This window comes from Varanus komodoensis, unplaced genomic scaffold, assembly GCF_004798865.1.
Source record: "Varanus komodoensis strain SLA01 unplaced genomic scaffold, ASM479886v1 scaffold50, whole genome shotgun sequence".
NCBI classification, from domain to species: Eukaryota; Metazoa; Chordata; class Lepidosauria; order Squamata; family Varanidae; genus Varanus; species Varanus komodoensis.
In genome coordinates, this window is record NW_025336088.1 from 5,842,913 (window position 1) to 5,863,517 (window position 20,605).

At 43.8% G+C, this 20,605-nt stretch overlaps 1 protein-coding gene across 1 annotated transcript; it reads right to left on the bottom strand.

The window, feature by feature from the left end:
* Nucleotides 1-2,002: 2,002 nt before the first annotated feature.
* LOC123031741 (1-acyl-sn-glycerol-3-phosphate acyltransferase alpha-like) lies at nucleotides 2,003-18,383 on the bottom strand. Its single transcript, XM_044447009.1, has 7 exons — nucleotides 18,370-18,383; nucleotides 14,458-14,586; nucleotides 12,384-12,517; nucleotides 11,493-11,659; nucleotides 10,886-10,981; nucleotides 8,859-8,931; nucleotides 2,003-2,157 (listed from the first exon to the last, which is right to left on the bottom strand). Exons 1-7 carry the CDS (start codon nucleotides 18,381-18,383, stop codon nucleotides 2,003-2,005), a joined length of 768 nt encoding a protein of 255 aa, XP_044302944.1.
* Between the last annotated feature and the right edge of the window lie 2,222 nt (nucleotides 18,384-20,605).

The window sequence follows — 20,605 nt, forward strand, 5'->3', positions numbered from 1 at the left end:
TTTCTCTGATAGCTGGTAACTCAAGAAAAGGAGGAAAAAGTGGAACCACCAGGACTTATGGGGTGAAACACCAAAAGCTTCACTGTGAAATGAGAAAAAAAGTTTCCACCTTCTTTCATGAGCAAAGATCTCTCATGGTTTTGCTTTCATTTGACAGTTCTTCATCTGACAGCTCTCTATGACAGCTGTCAGGTGAACACAAAGTGACAAAGAGAGTATTTGGTCATTGTCTATGGCTGGTACCTCCTGTTTTAGATAGCTGACATTTGCCAGGACATTTGTTCAAGTAGGTCTTCCCATTTCAGCGATTTGTAGTTGCACAGTTGTGCCACTCCAGAAAACCAGCAAAAGAATAAATACTTTTTAAAATATCTTCTCACACATTCAGTTGTGTGAGAAAGAAGTGGCAAACAATGAGCAACCTCTCCAACATGCTGCTTCAGCACTTTAGAGAAGCTGTTACTTGGAAATTGTGAAAAGGGATCTCTGCAAATACAATGGAGAAAGCTGCAGTAAGTGCGAAAAGCAGCCACGGTCACAGTAAGAGAAAGTGAGCCTGTGTCTGGAGCAACCACCACTCGGGTGCTTGGTGGAAGAGCTGCCACTGCTGGTGGCTTGTGCTAGCGCAGCAAAAGCCACAAGGGGTTTTGTTGCTGTTGCACAAGTTTGCCCTCTACTTTTCTGGATCCACAATGGGGTCATTTGCCTGGGTTCAGATAACACAGCAACCTTTCCACCAAGGGTGTTCACAAACAAGCTATCCTGTAGGAAGTAGTCCAGCTTCAGACAACACACAAAGACACCCTTGCTAATTACCCATCATGGGTTCCCATGTTCTGCAAACCCAGTCTGTTCCATAGCATTTTTTAAAAGTCTGAGTATTCTTTGAACAACTCCCTTTGCATGCTACTTGGATCAATATTTTCCTCTGTAAGGAAAGGAGTTAGTAAGGAGTACATAACTCCTCCCACTGCAAGGAGTTATGCCTTCCTTTTTGTTTAGCATCATTCACAGCCCGAATTGCCAGGTCCCATCTTGGGAAATGCATTCAGAGGAGCTCACCTGAATCTTTGGCAACATGGAGCAATGCCCTGCCTGTTCATAGGAGGAAGACTTCCTGCTTCAGTTTCAAGACCAAGATGCTCCTTTATATCACAGATAGGAAGATGCTCTGATAAGAGCAACAACAAGCTCAAACAACTGTGCTGGCCTTTCCGGAAATGTCAGCTTGTGCCCTATTCTGCCACTGCCATCCATTTCTGCTGTAGCGTCTAAACAGAAGCTTGGACAAAGCAGATCCCAGGTCATGTATCCACCTGTAGTTCATTCACCACTGGTTTCTCTGGAAGCCTGTAAAAGGTCTTTCTTGGTGGCTTGGCTTCCAGTATGAAAGGCCTGGGACCTCAAACCATGTAGCTGAGGACTGGTGGACTAGTTGTGGTTACAGCTAAGCTACAAGGAGTGTTACGGTTGCTTGACGTAGGCTGCCAAGTCCACGCTGGTGTTTCTTGTGCCCGTATAACGAAGCCCCCCATCTGAGGTTTGCTCAGCTTTGCTTGCTCTGTTTGTGAGAGAGTGTGGGGAGCTGGAAGGGTCACCACTTAGAAGGGTCCAGGTTATGTTGTAGTGTTCTCTGTGTTTTATTGTCCCTTTTCCCCACCACTTGGCCTGCAAAAGGTCTCCAAAGCAATTTATAATAATATCCCGAATAAAATGCCATCCTGCATAGATATCTCACCACATTTAATCACAAAAAGAGTGCAAGAATGACAAATCAATAGCCAGTAAAAGCAACCAATTTACACAGCCGCCATCAGCTTGTCCTCTAATTCTAGAGACAAGTTGCAGACTTAATGATGAGGTCTTGCGGTGGTGGGGACCGCTGGCGTCATGGATGATGCCAGCCACTGGATACAGGCAAGCCTGCAATTTCAGACCAGTAAGTGCTTCTCGGGCAGGGGAGACAGGACCATGGTTTTGGCCTTCCATGCAAAGGGGACACTCACTCTTTAACCTTCTTTTTCCCATACACCTCACTGGAGATCTCATCAAAAGTTTCCTGCATTGTTTTGCAGACATTCTCAGCAAGTTCAGGGACATCTTTTGGGCCAAGGCCTTGCGTTTCTATCCTGGGCAAAATCCGGCTGGTCCAATTCCCTGTTGGGGATGGGGGAGAGAGAGGGGGAGGGTCATACTCTTAGTACCACAATATCCTTGTTTGTTTAAAGTTTTTATATGGTGTCCCAGTACTAAATGATGCAATGATGCCTGTACAATTTTAGTCATTGCACCTAAAAAGGGATAAGGAGGAGAGGCTGCGCTTTAGGCAGCTGTGCAATATCCCTTTTAGGTGTGACGATCAAGGGCATGGAGGACTCACCATATTTGGAGCTCTTAGCTTAGAAACACGGTAAAGAGACTTTATAAAGGTGTATAAAATTATGCCCGGAGAAAGTATAAATGAAGAAAACTGTCTCCCTCTTAGCTAATATTGAAACCCAGAGTGATCCAATTAAGAGGAATGGTAGGGGATTTGGGATAAATAAAAGCACAATTAAGCTCCCAAATTCACTGCCGCAAGACTTTCTCCTGAGGGCTAGGTACTGCTTCAACAGTCAAAGGCACTGTGGTCTGAGTAGCGGTTGCTGAGAAAGGAGAGCCAAAGAGGGGTTTTCGAGCACAACCGCTTCTCAGGACTAGATAGGCCGTGGGTCTGGTCCAGGGTTCTTATGTGCGGTCTTTGCAACTGAATTCCTGTATGTACACATATAGCAGAAAAGTGGGAGTAAGGAAAGAAGCCAATGCTACAAAGCCTTCCTAGCTGCAGCCGATGCTGCTAATGCAAGCATTAAAGCCATGAAATATGCTTCAGTGCCTCCTACACTCGTTTTGAATAAATTCTAGGGAGAGGGCTGGACAGTAGGCAAAGAAAGGGCTCTCTGGAGAAGGTGTGAATGGTTGCTACTGGTTGCAGTGCTACTGTGCCCTGCAGTGCAGACAGGCCGGGATAGAGGGTTGCCACGTTGCAGGGAGTGTAGCCCAGTCTAGCCAAACCATTCGTCGCTTGTTAAACTGGTCTTTGACTGAACCATTTTGAAATACCAATGGGTGACCTGTGCGTTTGGTCGCAGCACTGCAGATTTCGTTTTAATCCTCACATGGAGACAGCAAGGGCTTTTCTTGCTGGGGAAATGCGCAAACTCCTCCCTCCAGAGAGCTTGTTTTCTGTCTGCAGATCTTCATGTGCGTGTGTAATAATTCAACCCATATTCATTTTAGTAAAGTTTCAAAATGAAGGTGATATACAATTTCTGATTCGCCGTGCTTGAACTCTTGCTAACCTGGCGGAGGCCTCGACCTGAACAGTAGCTTTAACCGGTTCTGATCTGCAGAAGAGCCAAGAGAGCCCTCAAGCTGCAAACCTGGTTTATCAGTGATGGACGGGGGGGAAAACCCACAATTTTTGCATGTATGAATGGAATACTAGTGTAATAGAAGCTACTGTGTTCAAGTGTGCTACAGAATACTAGGACGAAGATAGTTGCCGGCATCTGTCCGTCTGTCTGTCTGTGCACTGTTAAGATAGGACTGGAATGTGGTAAAACAGCTTGCCCTACCTTCAAAGGCTAACAACAGGCACAAGGAAAGAGCAAAGGCTAGATGGGGAGAGATCAAGATGACCAATGATAGATGGGGTCGCTCTTAAAGGTATACAAACATTTGGATAGTTAGTGGAGGGCAGCTTATCACCCTTGGAGGAGAGTGGGTTGCTCTTCATTGTTGTTTTAAAAACTGCCGGACCAATTATTGGTCCTGTCTGTTAAGCACTCTAGCTCTGTTCCCATAATTTTACTTCTGGGGAGACATGGGGTCCTTGTGTGCATGCTAAAGCATAGACTTATCTGGAAGAGTTTCTGCAAAATCTAAAATAGGCTCAAAAAAGGGAGAAAGGAGTTGACAGAATAGATTTGTGGAATGTTTTGTTTTGTTTTTCTTCAGCACCGGAAATAATTCAGTGCTTCTAGTTTCCTCTGATACATCCTAGGACAAGTTTTACTGTGTTCTGATGCAAAGGGCTCAGAATCCAATTGTATAACATTACAATTTCTCCCTATCTTTCTTTCCTTATGCTACTATGTTGTACCTGTATATCAGTAGTAAAAGTGCAAAAGGCCCATTGGATATTTAGAAATGGAACCAGCACCCAAAATCCTTCACCTTACATTCCCATCTTACATCTGTAGTGAATGTAACTAAAAGTTTGCAGCCAAAGACACCACTGAACTTTTCTTGATCCCCGGAATAGCTGTGAGAAGTTTCTGGCACGTTAAATAAGATCCTGTCACAAGCACTTAGTGTAAAGTTCCCTTTTGTTAACACTGTTCTTCATCTTCTTTGAATTGGAAATGTGCAGGAGGGCGAGGACGTGGCGAAGCATGATTTCTTTTGCAGGGAAAGCCCTGGGATGGGGTGGGAAGATAATGTGGATGAAGACACAGAATTGAGTCATCAGAGCACAAGAGATATGAACAGGCGATGAGGAGAGGGTGAGGGACTATCAGCTCGGAGCAGATTACGAATGAAAGTAGAGAACTTTTGCGGCAGCCTATAAGGGTATCCTTGAGAGGTAGCAACACAGCAAAGCACTGAAGGGTGTTAACATGTTATCCCAGGAACTTCTTCCCAATGGATGATGGTTGTTCATGTAGAAGGCAAAGCAACAAGAAGACTCTGATTAGCAGCCCCTTCCCTGAGAAAGGAAAGGAATCTCAAACCAGAGGCAAGTTGGGCAATACCACATTACCTTGCACCAGGTATGCATATGCCAGTTCATCTAATATGCCCTTACCTGGCCAGCATGTGCAAATATGAATGAGTAGATGACTTTCCTGTTGGCTGTATCTACTCTACCGCATTTCCTAAAGGAGGGTTGGGTGTCAGCCCTCCTTACCTGCTGTCTGGCAGGATCTTGGGTGGCAGCTGTCTCAGTTTGAGGACTTGCATTGCTTTGGTTGTCTTTGGAAATAAAGCTTTAAAGAATTTTGGTCTTGGTACATGCCTAAACTCCACCTCTGTAAGGTCCTGGGGAGGTCAGCCTGACTGAGTGAGACTTCTGGATTAGTAAAGTGTGAGCAATCACACTAGGCCTTGTGATTATAGCCATGCAGCGCAGTCTGACATAAGCTCGGTTGCAGTAGGACCTTCCTTTGAGTTACAAATCTGGCTTGTTCCTTCCCCAGTGAGCTACAGGTTTGGACATCACAGTTAACTACCTAAAAATGAAGCATTCCTGGGTTGTTTAGCTTAGCCGGAGTGGCCAAGAATCAGCATGTTTTCTTCTTCTCTGTCATTCTGGAATACTGTGATGCTCAAACCAGGCCTATCACTGGGCTGCCTTAAATGTGTGAGGACTGATGACAACCTGGGCTTGACAAAAGAAAATTAATATTTCTTAATGTTCCAGATTGGCTGGGGCAGCCTCGTTATGAGAGCTGATGGTGAGGAGTTGTCTTCTTGATGCAGAGATTTCTCGGAAATCCCTCCAGCGGAAAACCGATCAGAGTTTGGGGCAGGCAGTCTGGTACACTCTTCCAACACTAGCTAAGGCCGTCGAGCTCTGTGTGCTGCAGGGAAGAAAAGGTGCTTCTGGAGCAGAGAAGGAGTGGGCAAAGCAGAGGGAGTGCGTGAGTGGGGAAGCATGCGACTTCTCCCTGGGGATCTGGTGCGCTTTAGTTAGGGGATCGGCTGTCTGGCAGCATCATGCATGCAGCTGGCCTGTGTGTGTCTTTGTAAAGTGACCAAACACTACAAAATCCCACAGGTCTCCTCTGATCTGGGCCTCAAAAGGAAGGCAGCGCAAATAGCCCTGCCCTGACATGTCACATCGCTTGGGGACTGCACAGCAATATCAGAAAGCAAGGGCAGTGACCCTTCATTAATTAGAGGGAAAGGAGGAACGCCGGGGGATACACCCTGGGAAGCTTGGGGCAATTAATCCCTGAGCAGTTTGGAACAACTGCTGAAAAGATGGTGAGAGGCTGTTTGCTGCGAAGTCAAACAAGAAGCAGGGATGTTCTGCATGGCTATGCAGAAGAAAGCCTTGCTCAGTACAGTGAGGTTTATTCCCAGTTACGCCACATTTTCAGTGGGATAATAAACCCATGTCTCAATTCTCTTCTCAAATAACAACAATGGCTGTTGTTTTTTTCTTTTTGCTACATGGATGCTAGGAAGAGCTCTCACTTAGCCTTCAGTTTTTCATGTGCAACTAATCCTGTAAGTTTTGTTTAGTTTTGTTTACAGGGGAGAGGGAAATTAAATCTGAAAGGTGCACAAACATAAAGATTTTAATGGTCCAACACACTTTGGCATAAAAAACCCTGCAGTACAGAGAACACATTGATGTGTTTCTTAAGTATCCTTAAAGCAGCGTCTTGCACGATGCATTGTGCCAATGCAGTTTTTATCTTTGTGCAGCCTGAGAGTTCATCTCCCCGCTTCCATTATTGGTGTTTCCCATCCTCAACTTCCTTTGGGTGCTTCTAGTGCTACCCATCAAAAGGCATCATTCCTCCTTCCCTCCTCAGGAACATGATCCTATTGTGCCCTTGGCGGATGCTCCTAAACCTCTGAACTCAGAGGGCAACATAATCCATTGCAAGGTGTAAGAATTGGTGGCAGCGATCATCTCTGCACTTTTCTGCATTTTTCACCAACTCAATTTAGCAAAGGGGGGTTGGAGGGAAGGAGGATGGGCTGCAGCTCCACAGCTCTCCACTTGCAGATTCCTCCCCTTTCCCTACCCCTGTTTCTCCCCCAAGGCCCAGTCACACACTGGAGGGAAGCAGTCAGCATGATCCTGCCCATGCAAGCTGCAAAGGGATGAGAGCTCAGCCTGGGAGTCCAAGCACTGAGCCACCTGACTTCAAAAAATCCTATGGTCCCACAGACGATGTTGGACGGCATAGGGGTGCACCCTAAGAAATGATCTGAGGTAAGAAAAAATAAGGAAGAAAATACAGGAGAGATTCAAGTAGATGACTTCACCCTGCTAATTCCATGCTCAAAGGAGGGTAATTGGACATTAAATTCTTACCCAGAAGCCCTTTTAAACATCACACTGGCAGCCTTCGGCCACTTAGCTGGAAAGAGTACCGTGCTGAGGTTTAGGATTTTTCTAAAGAGAGAAGCTATACTGTAGAGCAGGGCGATTGGAAATTAGCACTTTGTAAAAGTAATCCACCAGCAGCATCTAACGATGGGGGTTCTTAAGGATGCTGTGATCAGGAGTGCCTCAGATGGACCCAATAAGGCACGTCTTATGCTTTAAATAACCTTGCACACTCAGGATCAGATTATTTATGCTCTGTGTGTGAATAGGTCCAAAATGGGCAGGCTTGCACTGTCGATGTTAAAAAGTCCTAGTGTTAAAAAGTAGATTGCAAGTCCCATGAACCAGCCCTGCAATAAAAATGCTTCTCCCCATTTTTAACTGCTCTAGGTCCACCCAGCCCTGCTTAGCTGTGCTTGCCAGTACATATCCACATTCCTCCAGGGCAGAGATTTGCTAACTCTTGCTTTATAGATTATCAGAGGACTTTTGTTCCATTGCTCATTGATGGCATCAGATTTTTTTTTGTACAAGAATTTTGTTTGTTTGCAAATGCACTTAGCACAAGTGGCTGTTACTTAATACTTAATACACACCTGCACACCTGCGTATAAACAAAGTAAAAAACTAGTCCTCAGATTTATGGAATCTGGATGATCCAAGAAAAGGCAGTCTGATGCAGGATCCTCTGGGCAAATTCACAGAAATCTGACCTCCTTTGAATCCGTTGAGGATTGCTCCAACACCCCTGCTCCAGCAATATCCTTCTTACCACGAGGAGTACCTAAACTTATCCAGATCTAATGTTACTGTTCTTGCTTCTTCACTCATACACAACACATTCTTGGTAGTCTGGCCAGAATGGATGAGTTATGTGCACCTTTTTTAGTGTCATGAGCCCTACTAAACAGAGGAGAGTGCTGTATTTGAAGGGCTACCAGAGAACAGTCCTCTATTTGATGGCATCCTCTCTTTGAAGGACTCTTCAGTCCATGTCCTCTTTCAAGATAAAGAACCTTGAGTAGCAATAGGCAGGGGACTTGAAAGCAACAATCAGTGGTAAGCACCTGGACACCAGGTTGAGGGGCACCCCAGTCACAGGACTGCAGACTTCCATATTATAGTAGATGTAATATGAATATACAACCTTGTGTAGACTGCCCAAAGAGCTTCAGCTATGGGTGGTATAGTAATGTAATAAATAATAGCAACAATATGTTGCATTTTCATTTAAATTACAATAATCATTTCTAAGAGTGCGTCCATATGCATGTAAACTTGGTTCAGATCTAATTGCAAATGTTATTCAAATCTCTCTCTCTCTCTCTCTCTCTCTCTCTCTCTCTCTCTCTCTCTCTCTCTCACACACACTCACTCACTCACTCACTCACTCACTCACTCACTCACTCAGACACAGAAGTTGCCTATGCCTTTACTTTTAACAGGTGCCTAATAGGAAGAAAGTAGATGAACTTTTGCATCGAAATTAAGTCTGCAATCTTACACACACCTTCTTGGGAACAAGGTGCATTGAAAACAGCAGAAGTTATATCTGATTATGATTGTGCTGAAAGTGATGGGGAAAGAAGGTTCATCTGCTAAATTTCTTCCTGTAGGCTTCTGATTGTCCTTAAGAAGAGCAGCTCTAAGATCTGACTACCTATTAATAGTCCTGTTACCCAGCTGGTATTTTGGGGAGGAGAAGGAGCACTTAATAGGAATGGTTTTCTTTGTAATTCAAACTCACCTGGCTTTAATGCCTTATCTTTGTAGCTGTAGACGGCTTTATGAGAGGATGTCACAATGGGGATGATGGATACCTGTGTGATAAAAGACAATCAACAGTTCAGGAACTTGGAGTTATGCTCATGAATTAAGCCAGAAGTGGGCAGAAGGTAGATCTCTGGGGTTTGGGGGCTTCAGCTCCCAGAGACACCTGCCAACACATGGCCAAGGAAGCTGCAAGAGAAAGTCCAAAGCTGGGGAAGGGAACACCTTCTGATTCAGTGGGGCTCCTTATACCTTGCAGCTTTTCTTGTGAGCATTATAGGAATTACTGAACTCCATCCCACAAATAGCTTCACTACAAGGGCATTGCATGGATAGTTCTGATCCCATCTGAAGGATCTGGGTATCTATTTCCTGCCCATACCTGAATTAAACACCCTTCCCAACCCTACCTCTCTGCAAAGCCCACTTTTTCTGCCCATCTGTAAATCCTCAAATCACAGGAGTATAATTTCAAAATGCATGAGCATCCACACTTACCACAGATAATTTATGCAGGCAGTAGCGTCTGTCCAAAAAGAAACAGAAGGGCAGGCCCACATCACATGCTTCAGTGACACATTGCCTGCGTTGCGTCTTTAAACTCCCTTTGAATAGGGACAGAGGTTTTAATTTTGGGGGCGTTGATACATCGTGGGACAAAGCACCAAGCCAACCTTTATTCCAGTATTGCTTGGCATTTCTAGTGGAACAAACAGGCCTGCCCTTCATGCATCTGCCATAATGGTCTCTAGTCCATGAAAGCTAATGTCATAATATCTACCCGAAGCAGGGCCTTCTCTGTGGTGGTGCCCAGATTATGGAATGCGCTCCGTGGAGAGCTGTGCCTAGTGTTGAGTTTATATTTTTTTCGGCACTGGGTTAAACCCTTTTTATTTTATTTATTTATTTATTAAAACATTTTTATGCCGCCCCATTCGCCGAAGCCTCGGGGCGGCTTACAACATAGATAAAACAAGTTAAAATCCATATAAAATATGGATTTTAATCGATATTTAATCGATTAAAATCGATTAAAATGGATTTTAATGGATATTTAATCGCCATTTTAAAAACTAATATTTTATAGTTGAACATTCGCTCTTTCTGTTTTCGTTTTTTCCCCTCTTATGTAATCTTTTATTGAATTTGTTACAGATCATGCTACTGTTTTTAATTGGGTATATTGGGAGCTGTCCCGAGATGCCAAGGCATGTGGTGACGGCATACAAAAGTTTTAAATAAATAAATAAATAAATAAAGTGTGTGTTAGTCTTTACGGTGCTGCAGGACTCCTTGCATAAGAACATAAGAAAAGCCATGCTGGATCAGTCCCGAGGTCCCAGCACTCCACACACAGTGGCCAACCAGCTGCCCACAGGATCCCTCAACCAGGATGGGTGCAAGGCCTCCTCTTTTTCATGCTCCCCAGCAGCTGGTGCATGCAGGCAGCCAGCTCTGGCAAAGGAGGCAGCCCTTAGCCAGCAAGGCGAGTAGCCACTGATAGCCTCCTCCCTCGTGAATCTGTCCATGACTCTGTATATTTCAATGTTTCTCTTTTGATATCACCCCCATCCTAAGATTGTGACTAAAGGAAGGGTGAGAGGAAGTAAAACAATGTAAAATGTAGTTTAAATATGTATTTTTCTATGATCACAACAGTAAAATTGCGCTCGTGAAATATCAGATAAAATAATGAGCAACCACTCTGGCTGAAAGTAGGAAACCTGTAATTAAATTACCTACCCTTCTCAGAGAATGGGAACTAATTAAGGGCCAATTCCAAAAAGTGAATTGGAGAACAACCAATTAAATAGGTAGAAGCAGCATAAAAAAGGGCAAGAAGGAAATAGCTACTAGTTAAAGGAACAGCCTCGAATAAATTGATGGCAAGAACTTGTCAATGTGGACCATCATGGCCTGGTTTTTACCTGGCAGTGGCTCTTGCAGGCCCCCACCACCCCCAGCTCCCTCAACCGATTTTATATTCACAATTGGAAGGTTTACCTGTGTCTTCACAGCCAGGTGGAAAGCTTCCCGCTTGAAGGGAAGCATGGTGTCCTTGGGGTTTCTGGTACCTTCTAGGTAAACCCAGACCCTCAGCTGAACAAGTAGGGGTAGGGAGAAGAGAAGAGGAGGGGAAGCTATAGATTAAAATGTACATGAAGTCCCTTCATCTCATGGTACAGTGGTACCTCGGCTCACAAACACCTCAGTTCATGACCAAATTGGGTCATGAACAGAAATTTCAGAAAAATTTTGCTGCAGGTTGCAAACTCCAAATCGGATGACGACCGCAATTACGCCCGTCTTCCCTGCACGGGCGTGATCGCAGCCATGTTGCGGGGGGTGGTAGATGGCCACGATCTTTGTTGTTCTTTGTCACTTTGCTTCAAATTTTTGTGATTTCAAAAAAAAAAAAAAAAGTTGCAGAATGGATTAACCTTATTTACATTGAACCTTGTGGGGTAATTTGAGTTGGCTCATGACCAATTTGGGTCGCGACCAGAGTCGTGGAACGGATTAAGTTCGTGAGTCAAGGTACCACTGTACTTTGATAACTCTTCAACTTTTCATCAACTCCCAGTCCTATATCCTTCTCCCCCATGCTTACATTTTCCTGTGCCATGATCCATGCAATGTGCTCGGTCGTCTCAATGGCTTTGCTCCTCTTCTTGCGGTCAATGAAAATGAAGTTGCAGCACCAGCAGCTGAGCCCCACCGGGCCCATGTACAGCAGGGCAAAGGCAATGCAACGATCTGGTAGAACCTCCATCATCCCTTGGGAAGAAAGAAACTGAGCTTCTTGGCTGATAAGGTGCCCAAGACTCCCTAAGCAGAAAAGTACAACGGACCAGAAACTATTCCTCCTGAACCTCCCTCTCCCTCTCTCAGCTTACCTGCTGCCTTCCCCATCTGGGCAACACTGGAGTTCCAGTAAAGGTGAAAGAAAATAGTCATTATATTTTCATAGCATTTCCAGTGTACTAAATGCTTTCCAGTAATAAACCATTTGATCCTTATGAGTTTGAACCCCCTCCCTGAATTATGTTAATCTGGTTTACCCAAATATTCAGAGTTCTGGCTACCTATTTAGTAAATGAAGATGCTTATTTCAATTCATGTCCAATGTACATATTTGGATTTTTATGTAGGGACAACACAAAGAAGAAAAGAAAGGAGGGAGCAAATTCAGAACTCCAGCACCAGTGTTGGAGGATTTTTAAAGACCATTCTGAATATCAATTTTAAATCTAATTTTTGAAACCCACATTTTAGAATAGGAATATTTTGGATCTAGTGACTCAGATTTGGAGAGATGAGACTTAAAATCACTGTCCTTATTTTAGGAGAATATTTTTTCCAGTTCTCATTTAGAATTGTGTGTTCCCATCTTCTCTTCTCTCAGATTCATCCTGTGCTCTCATCTCATCATTTTTAAGAAGATGGAAATGCACTTAATACAATTCAAATGCAAAAAGGATTTGACACACTAGCAACATACCAAGAAGGTCTAAATAACTCTGATGGTTGGAAACAATCATGTAGGGTTCCTTGATATTCAGATTTTCAGAGCCCTGCACTGTGAGTCTAAGCCCATAGAAATATTTGAGTGGCAGAATGCAGAGGCACAGGATCCTGTGAAGAGAGGAGGGGCGGGGGGCTGGAGAGGCTGGTTTATGTGGGAAAAGAAGAACACCATATAAATATTTATTTGGAGTATTCATACAGCAGCTAATAACTGAAGTTCTCAAAGCAGCTTATAATACAATAAAATAGAGGATGGAGATTATAAAAGACCTGGCCAATGTCAAACAGCCTCCTTCTTTTGGAAAAAGTTTATAATATGGATGAATTTGTATTGGACTCTTTAGTATTTACAGATCTACATGTTCTACTTAAATTTCTGCTTGCCTCTTGTGATCTAAAATAAGATCTGTGTAAATGGATTTTCCACACCTTTCTGGCAGCTAAATGACTGATAGTACAACACTGGAAGCATAATAGCGACCCCCAATAATCCAGTGGACTGAGATCTAATAATGCTTTGAATCTTTGGACAGGTGTTTAGACTCCACCTAACATGGATGGAGTTTGGCTTGCCTTTCCTGAAACTTATGCTTAATTAGTTCTACTAATGGTAGCATATTTCCTTATGTACGTGTAATACATATGTGCATAAACTCCTATGTATATACTCCATATATATCCGAGGCTTTATTGCGATGGGGAGGCATAGAAATGTTTTAAATAAATAAATAAATAAAATATATATTCTTTGCAACTGATATTCCTAACCTTTATACAATGTAAAATTTTCTTGTTTGTTTCCTTTCTTGCTTTTGATGTTGAATTTTTAAATAACTTTTTGAATGCACTATATATGTAGTGCATTCGAATATATACAGTGTATTAGAATCAGAGTTGTAATGGGCCATTTAGGCCATAGAGTCCAAGCAGTATAGCCCCATTCACATTCTCCTCCCTCTCACGCACGCACACACACACTCTTGCCTACTACCCAGCTGTGGAGGGGAGGTTTAAACCTAGATGAACACCTGTTTACCAAAGAAGAGCTTTAGTATGAAACTACAGACTTAGAGCCTATCAAGAGGTTCAGTTCTATCATCTGTAACTTAAATCTATATAATGGTCTTTTCTCCCGCCATGGCAAGTATCAAATTAATTGTCCATTGTCAGGATGTTTGTGTTTCCATCGACATTATTTTGCTGAATGGTCACTGCAAAGATTTAACATCTATGGTTCAATATAATTGCAGTCGTCTGTGCCTTTTGCATTTCATTTCCATCTCACCTCGCATTAACTATTCCCCACGCTTTCCACAATGAGATATATGTAACTGCCAAGTTAGGGTAACACTTTATGCACGGAACTGTCTGCCATAATCCATATGTTAGTCCTTAATGTGCCATACTGCTCTTTGTTAAAAAGACCAAATTCATAAGGAATGACTGAAAGGATTGCCATGCAATAACAGTCTTGCGAGGCAGGGAAGTTCTGCATGCTTCAATGTACTTGGTAGGTTGTCACCACTACCCCCGTTTCCCTCTTATCTTGGGAAACCCAGAACTAAAGAGGGCTGTCTGCCTGGAGAAACATAGCAACCCACAGAGCTGATAGGGATCACATGTTCTCGAGGCAACACACAATGGACCTGTTCTTGGCTTGGTCAGTACCAGCCTTCAGCCAAATCACTTAGGAGTTGATGTAAACCAAGCCAAAAGTGCTATCCAAAGGCACCACCACCCCCTTTCAAGGAGTCCCAGAGGCTTCTGTGATGCCCTCTTGCTTCTTGAAGGGAAGTGTACCTCCTACTTTCTTGAGTATTGATGATGGACTATCCATGGCTCAGCAACTGGAGGAATGTTCAAATAGACCTATCATCAGCTTTGGTAGAGAAAGTCCTGTCCACTAGGCTCAAGAGGTGAACCTTGAGGTCACTGGCCTATTATTGGGAGAAAGGGGAAACATCTGGTGCCACGAGTCATCTCGTTCCCATAGATGTGACCATTCTGAAAAGTTAAAGATAGAACCAGATGTTGAAGATAGAACTGACTTCATGTTTTCCACTGATCGCCACTGGCATGCAGTTAAAACGAGGGACAGTATGATGGAGATGAGAAAAATCCAACCATTGAAGAAAGCCAGTTTGCAGAAGAAGTTGAAGGTGGTGTTGAAGGTGATGCTCCGGTGTTAAAGGAGATAGATCCCAATTAACAAGCTGGGGAGTAGCAACTGCATGCACTGGAACAGCTCCATGGTGGTGACGGGTGCAAGTGGAGAGCAGCGTGGAGACCTGCAGTTCTGAAGAAGTCTAATGAGTGGTTTGACAGCTTGGTAACACAGCATATGCGGCCACTGGGCATCCCGGGGTGGAGAAAGAGGATGGCCCTCACATGGAAATGGCAAGATATTACAGCAATTGTGTGGGAGCAGTAGGAACAAGTTATTCTTATTGGAATGTTGTTACTGAAGTCCATGAGAAGATTGCACTATGGGAGGGAGAGCTTTAATGTTGCAATCTATGCTCTTGACCTGCATTTGTACTGGCACTGGAAGAATGGAGGTGTAATGAGTAGATCCTGAACACGATGAATTCATATCAAGTTATTATCTTGCTGAACAAATGCCTCCTGAAAGAAGCCAGGGCTATCTTTTCAAGGTTTGGTTCATACTTCTGGATCTAACCTAATAGTCTGATAAAAGCAATTCTCCAGCGTACAGACTGGAGAGAGAAAGGACCAGGCAGGGTACCATGCTGGATGGATAGCTTTCTCTTCTCTTCTCTTCTCTTCTCTTCTCTTCTCTTCTCTTCTCTTCTCAGGAGGCAGAAAGTATTTAAAATGATGTTGGAGTAGCTTTCATCTGCTATAGCCAAATCATTGGTAGCTACCTCTTATTGGTTGCTTCCATTGAGTGAGATGGTTTAGGATCTGGGAACCATAAAAGTTCATGGAAATATGGTTGCATCTGGCAGTGAGTGCTTCACAGTCAAGGCACACACATGCTTTTGCATAAATATGCATGCATTCTATCTATTATATCAAACATGCTGGAGAGAGGTAATGTTTCAACCTGAAAACATTTCCCTGGCCCTACAAATGAAACAATGAGAGGGGAAAATGATCAAAATGTAATGGGGCTGCCTGGAGCTAATAAAATTGCTGCAAGGGTTGGCTCAAAATCAGGGACAAGATCAGAACTGGAGGCTGCCAGTTAACCACTCATTTCTAGTTTAAAGATAAGATCACCTGGGTTGGGACAGGAGTTGACGATAACACTTGAGAGTCAGACTGTATGGCCCATGGAGACACCAGCTGATTTGAAGCTATTCATTTTCGAGGTGGTAGGGAAATGGATATATTGGGTAGGATCCAGACTTGGCAGGGATGCCTTTAGACGGGCTGTTTCGGCAGGAAATTCCAAAGTTGCCTCTGTATTTTGTCATTCAGAAAACATTGGCATTTCAGGCCATCAGATGACGGCCAAGCGCTAGCACTATCAACCAAAAGACATTTACTCATTTTGCACATAACAATAAGCTGTGATCAGTACATTTTCCCATCGAGTTTCTTGTGACCGCTGCTGCCATTTCAAATATTTGTGGCATGGCAGGAAAGTCACAACAGCTTGTCACAGATGCACCTGGTAAAGGTGAATTGTTGGTGTGGGTGACAAACTGCCTGCAACCCTAAAACAGCCCCTGGGTGTTAGATGGCTTGTTCTTGCTGGGTTCTGTTGTACCCCATCATGCCCCGAACACTCAAAATAGTGGCTGCTGCTACAATGAAAAATCTTGTGGGTGATTTATTTAGTTTGCGTTACACATGAACCAAGTCATTACACAGTCCCTCCTTGCGTTACACAGTCCCTCCTTATGGGACTGTGGTAAGAAAAATAACTGAAAAAGTGGTGGGAAAACAGAAAGTGTTACAAACAAAAGATGACTTCTAAAGCCCAGGCAAATTTATGTTTTGGGGCAGTGAGTGCAAACTAAAAGTCTGGAATGGAAACATGTGGTTTTACTTTGCCTTATTGCTTCAGTCCGTGGTTGCGTATGTACTTTTAAAGCCTCTCTCTCTTTTTAAATCTCTGTCAATCTCTGGTAAAATATCAAGGTGCTCAGGAGACTATTTTGCTCAAGCAAGATTGCATCTGTGCAGCGCCCTCCTGAACCATGGGTATACAATGTGAAGAAGGCAGAGCCAAAGCTCAAGAAAAGATGGGTGGGGAAAGATATTGGCAAGCAAAGAATGAGGAATTATTCAGAAGCCCTTGGGAGAGAAACTTTCTGGGGAATATTGTAGGGCTGGAAGCTGCTTATAATACTTAGCCAATACCCCTTTCTGTTGTGTATAAGAACTTGTGTACTTCTGCATACCTGGGAAATCCCCCAAGGAGGCAGACATCACTCCCTCATTTTTGATGGCCTGGTTTCACTTCTAAACGGACAGGTACTTGTCCACATGATTAGAAATCTCCATTCCGAGGGAGCTCAGCTGTCCAAGATTTCCCGTCACTGGAACCTAGTTCTGGTTAGCAGTTGAAGCATAGCCTCCCTTGTTTTTTAAATGATCCCTTCTAATTTTATTGGCTGCAGCAACAATTGGGGAAGCTTGTGGACATATAAAGCAGCTTGTGAGGGGACCTGGTGTACTGAGCTTGGCAAAGCACCGTGGTAAAAATAAGTTACGTATACGTGCAAGTTAAGCTGAACACACACCAGTTAGCTACCTCTGTGAGTTTACCAGCATGGCAAGAACGCCTGGGCAATCTACTTTGTTTCTTGGATAAACAAATGAAGCAATGACGATATGAAACTAATAATCCAGTGAATGCTTATCTACCAGCTGGACAGGAGTCATGGGTGTGCATGCCCTGTAATTAACAGGTCTGTAACAGGTCACAGAGCTAGAGAAACCGAGAGAAGCAGAAAGGGTGGAGGGTGAGAACTTTGGATACCAGGAAACAAGGTCCCTCAGTTGTTATGGAGAATAGGGGTATCATGGAAGGAGGGGAGCATTCTGGGAAAGAGGGCTTGAAGTTTTTGTATGTTCCTATCCTGCCCAATTGTTGAAGCTCTCTGGACATTGCACAACAGGAAACTTTCTGGGCAGTTCCCTCAGGGGACCTATTCCCCATATCCTCAGTGTCAAGGATATGCCTCTTGTGGGGAGAGGGCTTGGAGTAATAGGGATTCCTGAATTAGAAACATAGACCATTGTTGGTGTATCAGCTACCTGGGACAAAGCTAGCAGATACAATGCAATGTCTCTTCAGCTTTGTAGATATGCTTGGTTGCACTGGTTGGTTTCAGTGACATGGGAGAACATACTTGTGAGGTCCTGGAAGCCACGTGTAAGTTGAAAGCTAGGAGTTTGAAAGGACCCTCAATTGGCTCTCTCTGAAATGCCACCTTCTTTCACAGCTAGGGCCAACTAGTCAGGTGAAGTGGAGGAATCTCAATGGGTGGATGAGACGGTGCTGTAGGGAGAAGGAGTCTGGATTCACCAGGCACTGGGGAGCACTCTGGGGCAAGCCAAGCCTATACAAGAAGGAATAATCAGAAAGAAATCCATTTGCTGGCACTTAACACTGAAATGATATCAGAGCAGTTCAGGCCGAATTGTTCCCAAGGGATGAAAAAGAAAGTGTTTTGATTGTCTAAAAGGGAACAGGGAGGAAATAGGCCATGGGCAAACAGTGACGCCTAATAGCTACTCAGAGAGACCTGAAGGCCATAGCAGAAGAGGCATGTCAGAGACTCTGGGGGGCAGGTGACCATGAATCCCGGTTTCTGTGCTGATGCTAGAATCTTCTGAACCAAGGCTGAAGGGATGGATGGACTGTTTCTAAAGGCAAACTTAGATACAGAGGCCATAAGGGAAACCTGATGGAATGGAGAAAGCCTGTGGGATATGATAATTTCTGGATATAAACTCTATAGGAAGATCAGGCAGACTGGTACCTCAAAGAGGGCATAGCGTCAAGTAGATTGGAAAACCTAAAAGGGGCAGACAATAACACATTCCAAAAGGTAGTTTAATACTGGGGATATCCTATCTTTCCCCCTGAACAAAAACTCAGGTTTTGCTTGTGATGGAAAACCAAGTCAGGAAGGCTTCTAAACAAGGTTGCACTGTAATTAATGGCTGACTTCAGTAACTTCTTCCAGTGACTGGTTTGATGCTTATGACACTTACCGCAAAGCAATATATTTATTAGTGCCCTGAATGATTGTGCCTTAGAACTGACCAGAGTATGCTGGGGGCAAGCTTGGACTTTATCCTGTGAGGTGCTGCCCAGGACCTGGTGTGAGATGTGAGTGTTGTTGAATCAATGGGACCAAAGTGTTATCTAATTTGATTTATATTTAAGTGGAAGGTTGCCAAGGCAGCCCAACAGAATCCTAAGAGAAACTTCTCTAAAATGAGGGAAGGAACTTGGAAGAGATAGTCAATCCAGTTAAAGCAAGAGAATGACATAGAATTCTGAGGGCAACAGTCGGATTATTGCAAATAAGTACATACTTCAGTGAATCCATGGACATCACCAGATGGCCAATACAGAAAGCAAATTTCTTTGCTGAGGTATTTAAAGTTCACATAAAGAACAGATTTGCATTACTCAACTTAACTGACCATGAGTGAGAAGAACTGTGAACTGAAAACAGAGAATTATTAGGGAAGAATGCCAAATTCCTGAAGCAAGAAGAAAGAAAAAGCCTAACTGGATGACAGAAGAAATACTCATGGTTGCTAAGGACAGGCAAAAAGCAAAAGCAGTATGTGACAAAAATAGGGTCAGAATCCTGAATGCAAATTTCAGCAGCTATCAGGTACAGACAAAAAGCACCATTACAATAACCAGTGCAAAGAAGCAGAAGAGAACAGCAAAGAGGAAAACCAAGAGACCTCTTGCAGAAGATCCAAGAAATCAAAGGGAAATTCAAACCTAGATAAAGAATGCTAAAAGACAAACAGAGAGGCACCCAATTTTACCAGGACAACATGAAGACAGGGTGCTTTCAAGATTTGACCTGCTCTAGCATTTTGCAGTGGTGTTCAGAACAGTTTTCCAAAACACCACGTATGTACATGGGCCCCACATGCTCCCATCCTTGCTCTTAAGGAGGCCATTCCATGACCAGAGCACTACTGCTGAAATCTCCCATTCCTTTGTTCTTAATTAGAGTATACTGAATACTTCGCATAAAGGAGGTCCCCAGCAGAGCCTCATCAGGTGATCTTAAAGTAAAAACAGGTTGAGATGGAAAGAAATGCTTCCATAGGCATTTGGGTCCTTCCTGCTGCTTGAGCAGCCAGCTGACCTTCTCTGACCTATGGCTGCGTGGAGAATTTTGGGGAGGAGGAGAATTTAGGCAGCTAAATTTAAGGTATCATGAAAAGGAAGGCATGGCATTGTGATTCGAGTGTTGCTCTAGGAACCTGGGGGATCGGGGTTCTAGACCGCATTCAGCAATGATGTTCACTGGGTGACTTTGGGCCAGTCACAGACTCTCAGCCCAACCTTCCTCACAGGATTGTTGTTGTTGCAAGTATCAAATGGTAAGCTGCCTTGGGTTACTGACAAGAGGAAAAGAAAGGGCTGTAAATGCAATAATAATATAATAATACATATATAATAATACATGTACATGTCTAGAGTTTTTATCTCCAGGAAAGGAAGAGGAGCTTCTGGGCTTCTGGCTCAGGTGCTAGTGGATGGGGCTGGGGCAGGAGCACCATTTGCTGGGTTGGTCCTGAATGTGTGTGTACAACACCACTAATCCCCCAAATTAAATCACTTTATCAAGCTGTAGTACAGGCCGACACAACTATTGTTTTCTACCAAGTCAAACACAGCCCCTCTGCCATCTCTGTAGGGCTGGATAAACATTTTCTTTTTGCTGCCTTGCTGGGACAGCAAGACTAGGAAGACTGCAAAACTTGTGGCAGAACAGACAACCATGTAAATGCCACAGTTCTACCTGTGTGTGTGTGTGTGTGTGTGTGTGTGTGTGTGTGAGAGAGAGAGAGAGAGAGAGAGAGAGAGGGCCATTCACACATGTGAATGGTTACTGTGCAGTTTTCTTTCTGCGCAGTTGTCCTGTGTTCACACATTTGTGAGCTAACTACCCATGACGAGTTTCTACCGGTCTCCATCTTCCCTCCAAACAGTGGCACATCTCCCATCAGCCCTTG

Excerpts from the sequence above, each read along its gene's own strand:
- LOC123031741 (XM_044447009.1), bottom strand. Across the intron at positions 10,982-11,492 it reads GGATCATGGCACAGGAAAAT|CTGAGGGTCTGGGTTTACCT; the intron begins GTAAGCATGGGG and ends CTACTTGTTCAG. Across the intron at positions 8,932-10,885 it reads ACCTGGCTGTGAAGACACAG|GTATCCATCATCCCCATTGT; the intron begins GTAAACCTTCCA and ends TTTATCACACAG.